Source organism: Neltuma alba, unplaced genomic scaffold, assembly GCF_004799145.2.
Source record: "Neltuma alba isolate B1F8T4 unplaced genomic scaffold, ASM479914v2 tig00011698_pilon, whole genome shotgun sequence".
Lineage (NCBI taxonomy): Eukaryota > Viridiplantae > Streptophyta > Magnoliopsida > Fabales > Fabaceae > Neltuma > Neltuma alba.
In genome coordinates this window covers 674,458-685,407 of record NW_021636335.1, presented here as the reverse complement: position 1 = coordinate 685,407, position 10,950 = coordinate 674,458, and the positions used below count along the sequence as shown (strand labels likewise).

The following is a 10,950-nucleotide window of genomic DNA, read 5'->3' as shown; positions in this document are numbered from 1 at the left end:
TTTGCCAGAATATACATAATATATATGTATTACTGAAATATATAAAAATATTAAACTACTATGCAAGAAGTTGAAGGGATAAAATCACGTAAGAAAATGAAGGGATAGAATCAAGGTGCACAATTCATCCAAAAAAAAAAAAGTTGCACAAAACCAATAGATCGAAAAAAAAAATAAAAAATATGCAAAATTTAGATTGCATGAATAATGTGTATATATTTTGCATTAATCCACTAAATTTTACTTACTTATGTGAAAACTCGTTTTCCAATACTTATAATGTATTATTTTTGAATTTAATACTCCTCCGGTCCTTACTATAAGACCCATTTAACTAATTTGATTAAATTAAGGAAGTTAGGTAAGTTAGTTAATTATAGGAAAGTGTCACATTTTTCCTAAAACACCATAATCATCTTTCTTAATACCCCTTCCCTCTTCTACTTGATTATGGTTGAGAGAGTATACATAAGGGTATTTTAGAAAAGAAATATTGAGAGGGGATAAATCATGAATTATATATATTCAAAATAATAAATATACAACTTAGAGTAAAGTGTACTATTTAGGAAGAATGAGAAATAAAGACCTCAGAAATTAATAAATTCCAAATCATAATTCGTCATCACACTTTAACAAATTTTAACAACACTTGATTTACAAATAACAACATATTTTTGTAAGAATATCTGATTTAAAATTTTTTGATTTTCATGGTCATTTTTTGTCATTTTCTGTCATTTTCGCTACTATTTATGAGTGATATATAATAAATATTTCAAATTTTGTATATTGTATATATATAAAATATAGTTCTATTTCTATTGTACCAAAGAAAAGTAGAAGGAAGGTGACTGTATTTTACTGTAAGTTTTATAACAATCAATAATATAAGTCATTTTTCTAGAGAAGATAATAATACAATCTAACGTATAAACATTATATATTATTTATCAAACTTTTTCTTACCTATTTCATCTTAGAAAAAATTAAAATCTATTCTTACATGAAAATTAATACAGGGATAATAAAATTTCTAGTTACTTAAATTCATCTTAGTTGCCAATTTGGCCCTTTTGACTACAAGGACTAGTTGTATATGATTATAAAATATTAAAAATTTCGTTGATAAACACTAAACTATAGGGTCAAACTAATAATTGAAACAAAGCTGAACATCAAATATTTATATATTTTATTATGCAAGCTTTATATTTACGCCCAGATTTTGCTTCCTCTTAATATATTTTTTCTTTCTTTCTTTCTCACCGTGGGGCGTATCCAAAAACATCTTCAAATCTCTCTTTGACCGTCGTACGCTCTCTCGTCATCCTCCGTTGGCCCTTATAGCCGCTGTTGCAGAACACACACACACAGAGAACACGAAGAAGCACACCCGCATGGACCAGAGACTCACAGTCACGAATAGAGGGACGCTTCAAAGCTGAAACTTGAAAACTCCCTTCCCGTTCATTCTCTGCGAAAAAAATTATATGCAATTCTTATGGCTCTTCAGTAGCAGAAACACAGACACTTTTCTTCTTTTCGCCCGATTTCGATATCATCATTCGTTATTGTTAAACTCGCCCCCCTTCTTTATCTCTCTCTTTATCTTACTACAACCTCCCTTCCCTCTGCTCTGATCCGACGGCTGCGATCTTCTTGTTTCTCCAATCGTACGGCCAGGGGTCCTCATTTCTGCCGCTTCCCACATTCTCTTTACGTAAGTTCCCGACCCCGTAACAGGAAAAAGTATAACCTGACTTTCTAACCCACTTTTTCTGTGTGTTTATTCCCCCTTTTCTTTTTTGGAGTTAAAATAGATAGATTCCTTTTTGTGTGATACCACTAGCTTTGAAATACGCTATATCTCTATCTTTTTTGTGCCTATGCAAAGTTCTCTACTTCCTCTCTTGTTCCAGTTTTCGAATCTACTCATATTCAGTGGACGTCATCTTTTCCTTCTTCCTTTTTCCGGGTCGTCCCGATTCTTTATTCTTTATATTTTAAAGTTTTTTCTGTCCCCTTCAACAACAATGGACAATTAATTTTTCCATTGGGTTCAAGCTTCAATCTGTTTTTCTTTCTTACATGCAATGGCGTAGTGTTGAATTATGTATTACTGTAATGGGTTTCCTGATTAGTGGCCTCGGATGCGAGATTTAGATGCATCATGATGCTATGATCGTAAATTTAATATCTGTTTACATTAAATTTATTTTGAAGGGTTCAAACTTTATGATTTGTATATGTTTGGAGTTCTTGTTGTAGTTAACCTTTTGTCAAGTGCTTGTTGAAAAGTTTAGTTTCAAGAAGGGGTCAATTGCTCAGCCTGCTATTCTGTGACATGCATGTGGCTGTTCTGTGTTCAAATGCAGGATTGTACTGTTCTGCTGTTGCTCAGACATTAAAGCTGAAGTTGCATAATGTTATAGAGTCCTTCAGTATATGGTAGAATTTGTGATGTACTGTTGGTCAAATCTATAGCGTTTCATATTAAGGTGTTTTCTTAGATACTGCCATAGGATTGCAATTTAAGGTTTGATATGTTGAAACTTGTTTAGCTTCCTGTAATTGTCATGTCTGGTTTTTAATGTGGAACCCCAAGGTGGTTAAGTACACAGAAGTTGTTGGCCACTTGTTCATGTGGGCGGATCCTTGGGATTACTTGTTTTGCATTAAATGAAAACTAGGTAATGCCTTTTGTGCAGAAATAATGTTTTGAGTCCACTGCAAAAGAAAAGAAAGGGTTAGAAAAGGGGAAATCTTATAATAATATTTTGTAAAAATATTCTTTTGAATACAAAATATTCTTTTGAAACTCACTATCATTTTTACTTACAACTGTTGTACCTTATGTTGACCGCAATTGCGTTACACATTTATACTGCTTGCTATCATAGAACCATCTTTATTGACTTCTTTGGAGTTTTATACATCTTTTGTTCTTCTCTGAATACCGTTCTCTTGTTGATGGTTGCACATGATATGTGACTGAGATGCAATTCTGCATGGGACATTGTTAAAAGTATTATTATTCGTGCTCGCACCAGTCTTCCATAGTTAGATATAGATGGTTCCTTGATTCACATGGAGGAGATTATATGTTTCATGTCATTTGTTGCTCTGTATGCTTTGCAAGAGTGTTTTATTAAGGAGCATAGGTTACTGATGTCCTTTGTCACAGCCTCACAAGATCAGTGAATGATTTTACTTTTGCAGATTTAACAGTAGCGAGAAAGTAGCTTCTCTTCAATAGTAAATTATGGACACCAAGGGTCATCAAAGAGTAAAGAGAAATGACTATCTTGTTAAACAAAATGGTGGCTCTCATCTGTCAGATTTTGAAGATGAATTTGATCCATGGACTGCGTGGGCATACAAGCCTCGCACAATTACATTGTTACTGATTGGTGCCTGTTTTCTTATGTGAGTTTGCTGCCAGATAATTTATTTCCATATAATGTTGGTGTATTATTACTTACTCAGGAATTTGTCCTACATTATTATTGAGTTTGATCAAATTTTTTATTTTGGATGCATATGCCAGTTGGGCAAGTGGAGCACTTGATCCCGAAAGAGATGCATCAGGTGATCTTGTAACTTCTGTTAAAAGGTCTGCTCTTTTTGATATTTATAGGTTTCATATTTGCTTATTTCAAGGCTTACATTTTGTAGCTAGAATGCTTGTATAATGTTTTGACTACACTTTCAATTTCTTTTTAGGGGTGTATGGGCAATGATTGCAGTTTTTCTTGCTTATTGCCTGCTGCAAGCTCCCTCCACGTGAGTATTGTATTAATGCTTAGTGTAGTTTATAAATCTCCTATTCTAATTTCTTGTTGACTTCACACCTGTCCCATACTGTGGAGCTTGTTTTGTGGACTTTCTCGTTAGATATGAGAAAATACTTTTTCATTTTAAAAATCAGAAGAAGATCATGATGTTTAATTGGTTTCTTTCAATCTTTCTTTGTATTTCTTCAATTAAGATTATGTGGCCAATTGATACAATCACACTACAAATCATCCTGATGACAACTCAAGTTTGTAATAGCCCTTGGTCATGTGATCTAATGAAATCTGCGTTTTAGATGGGGTGGTTTTGCTGAGTTAGGATATTAGTTGGCTTAATTTTCGTGGTAAATTAATTGTTTAGACAATTATCTTTGTCTGACTTTCATTATTTTTCTGTCTTCATTCAGGGTTCTGATCAGACCACATCCTGCAATTTGGCGCCTGGTCCATGGCATGGCTGTTGTTTACCTTGTCGCACTTACATTTTTGCTTTTCCAGGTTGATTGTTTTGTTTCAATTTGACCTCCTTGCATTTGAATTGGATTCTTGCATACTTTCTTGATTTGCATATGTCGCTTCTCTCCCATTCTTTCTGTCTGCCCATTACAACTTGTGGGTGATATTGTGATAAACATGAAAGCAGATATAATTTCCTGCTTTATTGCCTCTAACTGAATCGACTGTATGCTTATCTGTAGCCTCACATTTATGTTTCTGCAGAAGCGTGATGATGCTAGACAATTTATGAAGTTTCTTCATCCTGATCTTGGTGTTGGTAATGCTATATGTTTTTCTTTCTCATTATTTTTCCTTTAATTTTATTTTTTAGCATTGAATTAAACAGGATTAATTTATTTTTGGGCTGAGTTGCTTTGAGACTTGAATTTTTTGTCAATTTGAATCATAATTATTTTGCTTTACTTTATGCAGAGCTTCCTGAAAGGTCATATGGTGCTGATTGTCGCATATACATACCTGAAAACCCCACAAGCAGGTTTAAGAATGTTTATGTATGATTTCTTCTTTCAAAACCTTTAATTTATTTTTTGCTTTATTTTTCTTCTTAATCCTCTGATGTTATCTTGTTATCTTTATGTTATTTAGTTCCACATGTAGCTGATATATATTTATATATTTTTTCTTTCTCAAGGAGACACTTTTTGATGAGTTTGTTCTCGCTCATATCATTGGATGGTGGGGAAAGGCAATATTGATACGTAATCAACCCCTTTTGTGGGTGTTGTCGATTGGATTTGAGTTGATGGAGGTTAGCCCTTGGTCTTTCAATTCTTTAACACCCTCCTTTGCATGGCTGTGCACTCAAGTCCCCTTGAAGAATGCTAGCTTTTTAAATTTTTCTATATTCTAAACGTATTTCACGTTGGCATATCCAGTTTACCTTCCGCCATATGTTACCAAACTTCAACGAGTGCTGGTGGGACAGCATTATTCTCGACATCTTGATCTGCAATTGGTTTGGTAAGAATTTGTGCATTTGTTTTTCCTTGGCTTGTTGGTGAGGGGAATATTGCATGTGTCGCATATATCTTGTATTAATATGTAAATGATTACATTCAACTCATTCATTGCTCTGATCTTATGTTTCTTTTTTTTTTTTCCCCCCTTTTTTGGTGATCGACTTAAAATTCATTTTGCAAAGGGCAAGCTTTTCATATGTAGAATGCTTGTAAGAATTCAACATTTATGTGGATGAATGCTTTCCATTTAATGTTCTAAGGCAGTTGAACTTTATGGTTGTCTGGAAATTATGTTTTCTGGCACTATTTTGAATTAGAGCTGTTAAGTTCTGGTGCATTTGTTCCTATTCCGAATGAAATTTCCAAAGAAACTAGAATTGCTGGCTCAGGTTTCTGAATAATATGCCATGAGATAAGATATTGGTTATTGATTTATATCGTCTAGTGAGACTACATGCTATATCAAGAATGAATTAGAATGTTTTAGAGCTGTTGAAAACATGTTTTACGTGACTGACTTTGCAGGTATATGGGCAGGAATGCATACTGTTAGATACTTTGACGGGAAAACATACAAGTGGGTTGGTCTAAGCCGCCAACCTAATATAATAGGAAAAGTATGTTTTAGCTATTATAGATGTTTTTATTTATGACTTATTATTATTTGCATGGTTTAAAGATCAATCCATTCACATCTTTCTGATTTCCGTCTCTCTCTATTGGATTGTTGTCCAACTTTGGCTTTCTTATTCTTCTTTCTCTAACATTCTGTCTCCTGATACTATTATCAGGTGAAAAGAACATTAGGCCAATTCACACCAGCACAGTGGGACAAGGATGAGTGGCATCCATTGCTTGGTCCATGGCGTTTTGTTCAAGTGCTTAGTCTCTGTATTGTTTTTTTGACAGTGGAACTAAATACATTCTTTCTGAAGTTTTGTCTCTGGATACCTCCACGGAACCCAGTTATAATTTATAGGTTGATTTTATGGTGGTTAATAGCAATTCCAACCATTCGTGAGTACAACACATACCTTCAAGACAGGTACATCCCCCATCTCTTGTCCCTAAGGGGAAAAAGGAGGACATAAGATTATTGTCTGCTTATGCATTGTATGTGATTAAATGGCATGCTCACACACACACACACACACTTTTCTTATGCTTCTGGCTATTCATCTAAACAATTCATTGTGAACTATCCAGGAAGCCAGTGAAGAAGGTTGGAGCATTTTGTTGGCTGTCACTTGCTATTTGCATTGTGGAACTTTTGATTTGCATCAAGTTTGGACATGGTAGGTCTCTTCATGTATATGTTCGTTCCTGCTGTCATTGACTGAAAAAAAATGTTCTTTAGTGTTGTGCTTTTTATTAAGTGAGTAAGGGGGATAGATCAGAGAGTATGCAATTTTTTGAAAAGGAGTAGAGGAAGACCAAGAGAACATTCAATAAAATCATTGAGCAGGGCCTTTGGATTAATAAGCTATCTAAAGATTTGGTTGTTAGTAGAGCACAATGACGTCATACGATTATGTAGCTAACCTATTTAGTGGAACAAGGCTTGTTGTTGTGTCATGATTTTTATAGTAGATTCCAAACAAATTCCTATATACTTAAGCAAAGTTTTTTGCCCCTTATTTTTTAAGCCAAAGATTTTCTAATAACCAATTTGTTGTGTTTCATTAGGTTTGTATCATAATTCAATGCCTTTATGGCTAGTTATCTTCTGGTCATCAGTTGGAGTAACTCTTGTTACATCCTTGCTTGTTTGGTCTTGGCAACTGCATCGGAATCTAGGGAAGAAGCGGCGATAACTTTACTGTTCAAAGTAGTGCATCAATTCTTTGATTCCTTCCCGATTTTGATGGTCATTCACATTCACGAATGACTTTCTACATTATAATTGTAAATGATGAGTTTCCTAGGATAGTGCTCCACAGTTTCTGAGCAAACAAATATTAGAATTTCGGCTGGCAGAAAGAACTTCTGATATGAGAGGCATCTGAACAGGTTTCTTTAAATAAGTGAGTTTGGTCAATTTCTTCCCTATAATGTCAATTCATTGGTTTCAGCTTTTTGATAAAGGGAGAACTCTGGGCTTCTTTTTTTACTTGTACTGTGTGACTAGAATTTGCATGATGCAAGGTTGGCCTTATGTGTTTAGAAGTGCATGTAATGCTGGTGCTTTCGTCATTGGACTTTTTTTGAGCTGCAAAATAGAAACGGGCCAATCTGACTAGAAAATCAGGAAGTATATTACTCTGTTTTATTTAGAAGCCATTTCCACCATATATAATTGGGATTAAGAAAAATTTAGCAATTTTTCAACTTTATGACTGTATTGGATATACTCTTTCTAACAAAGTAACAATCTACACAACAATAAATAAAGAATGAGATAATATATTTATGTTAACATTTTAATGATGCAACTTATAAGTAGGATATGCAAAATATTTTTTGGTCTTTTTCTTATATGCAATTCTGGTCCCTTATTATTTGTCACTTGGGGGGAGGGATTTTGGTCTTTTTTATTTATTACTTTTAACCTTTTTAATATTTCATTTTCAATTCTATCCCTATTAATTACAGTGAATGTGGAGAGAGAGAGGAATGAGTGAGAGAAAATATATTAGTATTTAGTGTTCTCCTTAGAACAAAAGTGAAAGATTTTATATATCTAATGTTTTTCTTAGTACGTGAGAAACTCATTAATGCGCCTCCTAAGGCGTTCAAATTAATTCTGGATTAATGCAATATAACAACACAATCTAGATCGTATTCTATACAATCTTAATTTATAACATGTCAAATGGAATCACATTGCATGACATTAAGTTTAGAAGATTATATTTTGAAAAATCACATTCGAGTTACTATTCACTTAGTAACCTTAATTTACAATTAATTTTAGAAAAATCAAAATGAGATGTTTTAAAGTTTTATTTGAAGCTCTTTCATTTCTTTACATGGGAAACATACTCATTAGTCAAATACCTTTATCAATGGGGCTTTATTTTTCGTATGAAAAATACTATTCATTTGGTTATTGTTTTATTTTTTAATTTTTTACCATAACTTTAAAAATTCATAACTTTTAACGCACAGTTTCAAATTAGGTGTTTTACCACTCCATTTGAAGCTTATAATAAGCTTACCAAATCTCATGGTCAGATTCTTTCGTTTGGTTAATTTTTCAAGAATATATATCCTTTTTACTTGTATTAACTTGTGGAATTTTGGCCAATCCTCTGTGTTTACCATTTACCATTCATACCAACTTATACTTATGCATCATTATACCTCCCAAGAGGTGGGAGCATTATCCCATATACCCGTCCATCAAGGTTTACATAACATTACATAAATATATTCAAAACTTTTAGTTACAAAACATAGTTGAACATATAATTGCATGACATTTCATGCAACTTTCCTTTAAGCCTCCATATTCTTCCTTTTTTGCCCCTTGAAGTGCCAATCTCTAGTGGTGTCAATTAGATATAAAAAGGGTTGAGATTTTAAAGAAATATCAGTAGTAAAGAACAACAATCATAATATTAACAATGCAAGGTTAATTCACGCTATATGTAATCAACATTTTCATGCATTCATATATAACATCATGCCATGAAAAGGGAGCACATAATCATACGATTAAACAACTCAACTATACATATTTTTAAGGCATAAATGTAAGGAGTTAAATACATCACAATATGGCAAGCTCAACCACATCATGACATAAAACACATAGCAAAACAACCAATACAAATTAACACTAAAATTGTAAGTTCTTGCTACCTTGGTTAAATCCTTGATTCTTGTTCCCTTGCCTTTGTTCTTGAGTCTTCTCTTGCCCAAGATTAATGCCTATCAATTATACAATAATTGCACTCTAAATATCAACTCAAACAACTTCATTAAAGCTCAATGTAAAACCCTAATTCTTTATCTTTAATTTTGTGGTTTTTGCATAATCTTTCTTAACATAACTTTCATATGCTTTTCTCATATGATTTTTCATGTAGAATCCATATTAGGATTTAGATTTATCAAAATTCAATTCCTTTCCCTAGATTCCATGTTGATTGAAACATAGGGTATGGTAATCCAAATTTTCATTTTCAATTTTAATGCTTCCAAACACATTTTTCTCAACATGATCCTACACAATTTCATCTTTTAAACTTATTGGAAGCATCAAATTAAATTGAATCAAACTCTAACCCAATGAACCCATGTTGGCTGTACCATGTACATGTATGTCACAAGATAGAATTCTTTCATAAACCAATTTAAAATACAAGTTTCTAACTATTTTCTATCATCTAATCCCTATGCTATCTTCTAATCATTCATAGCAAGTTATATGGCAATTTAGACAGCAAAGTTCCATGGAATCTTTAATTTTTATCCATCCAAATCAATCCCAAAACAATCACCAATCAAGGTAATTAAATTCTTAATGAAACCCTTGTACCCAAAAAAAAAAAATCTTAATGAAAGTCTTAACTTACCTTGAATGATTGCTTGGAGCTAATTTGGTTTTCTTCTTCCTCTTTCTCTTCCTCTTTCTTCAATTCAATGGCAAAACCTTCCCCCTCTTGTTTTTCCTTTTTGGCCGAATTATGGGTTTATGGGGGTATTTATAGATAAGTTTTGGCCTTAAGTTTCCTATTTTGCCCTTGGTGAAATGTTATAATTTTCATGTATACTTGTCCTTTGATCTTGTCTTGCCCTCTATGATCACGCCACATGTCATGCCACCTATTATCTATGTGCTTATAAAATAATATTTTATTATAAATTAACTACATCTAATTATGCCCATAGACAAATGGCACTAAAAACAGCATAAACTTTGGTTAATCTCACCGTAATTAAATTTTTCATGCATCTTGTCTGATCCAATATCTATAAAAATTTATTTCTTTGTGCCAATAAATTTCTTTTATTGAGGAAAATTTTCCTAATTTTTTTAAGGTCAAAATTTGACCTATAACTCCTTCTCTTCGAATTTTCTCGTAATCAATCTTTTTACCAATATAATTCAACTTTAAATATTTTTGAAGCTACCAAAGGTTGGGCATAATTTTAAAATCTAAAATAATCTCTCAAAAAAATTTTCCTCATTTTTTTCTAAATTATTGAGGCCTCTGTATATTTAAAATAATTCATTTTGAGCAATTTCCCTTTACTTAGCTAAAAATACCAATAATTATATAAAATTCTAAAATAAATTATTTTTATTTTATTTTCAGTTGTAGGCCTCAAATACTATTTTAGACCCTTTATTCTATTTTTTTAAAGTAATTTTTAGGAATTTTGGATATAGTTTCCAATTATGCTCTTTCTTGACCGGAACTTTTCAAAATGACAGTCTGATCCCTACCCAGGTTTTATGTCAATCGTCATTCCGTTTTTGCCTCTACTACATTGCTTGGCCTTTGGTTAGTTTTAAATTCTTCATTTACCTAATTAGAACTAACAGGATGTGACATATTCTCTATGCAGAGTCAATTTAAATTTGATTCTAAAACTAAGCAAACATGAAAGACACAATCAAAGAAAATAAAGAATGAAAAGAAATATTTTTTTTTGGATTTTAATTTTATAAAGAAAGAAAAATAAATAAATAAAATATAAAGAAGAAAATAAGCTAAAGTATATAT

At 32.4% G+C, this 10,950-nt stretch overlaps 1 protein-coding gene across 3 annotated transcripts; it reads left to right on the top strand.

The window, feature by feature from the left end:
• The first annotated feature begins 1,359 nt into the window (after positions 1-1,359).
• LOC114716937 (CDP-diacylglycerol--serine O-phosphatidyltransferase 1) lies at positions 1,360-7,438 on the top strand. Of its 3 annotated transcripts, XM_028902015.1 has the most exons (13): positions 1,360-1,723; positions 3,223-3,429; positions 3,551-3,616; positions 3,727-3,786; positions 4,205-4,295; positions 4,518-4,572; positions 4,728-4,807; positions 4,948-5,064; positions 5,192-5,276; positions 5,801-5,892; positions 6,067-6,320; positions 6,482-6,570; positions 6,962-7,438. In XM_028902015.1, exons 2-13 carry the CDS (start codon positions 3,266-3,268, stop codon positions 7,087-7,089), a joined length of 1,281 nt encoding a protein of 426 aa, XP_028757848.1. In that variant the 5' UTR covers positions 1,360-1,723; positions 3,223-3,265; the 3' UTR covers positions 7,090-7,438. The 3 variants fall into 3 exon arrangements, with proteins under 3 accessions (XP_028757848.1, XP_028757849.1, XP_028757850.1); XM_028902016.1 differs by lacking the exon at positions 1,360-1,723 and having other exon boundaries at positions 2,013-3,429; XM_028902017.1 differs by lacking the exons at positions 1,360-1,723; positions 3,223-3,429 and having other exon boundaries at positions 3,551-3,591.
• Positions 7,439-10,950: the final 3,512 nt, after the last annotated feature.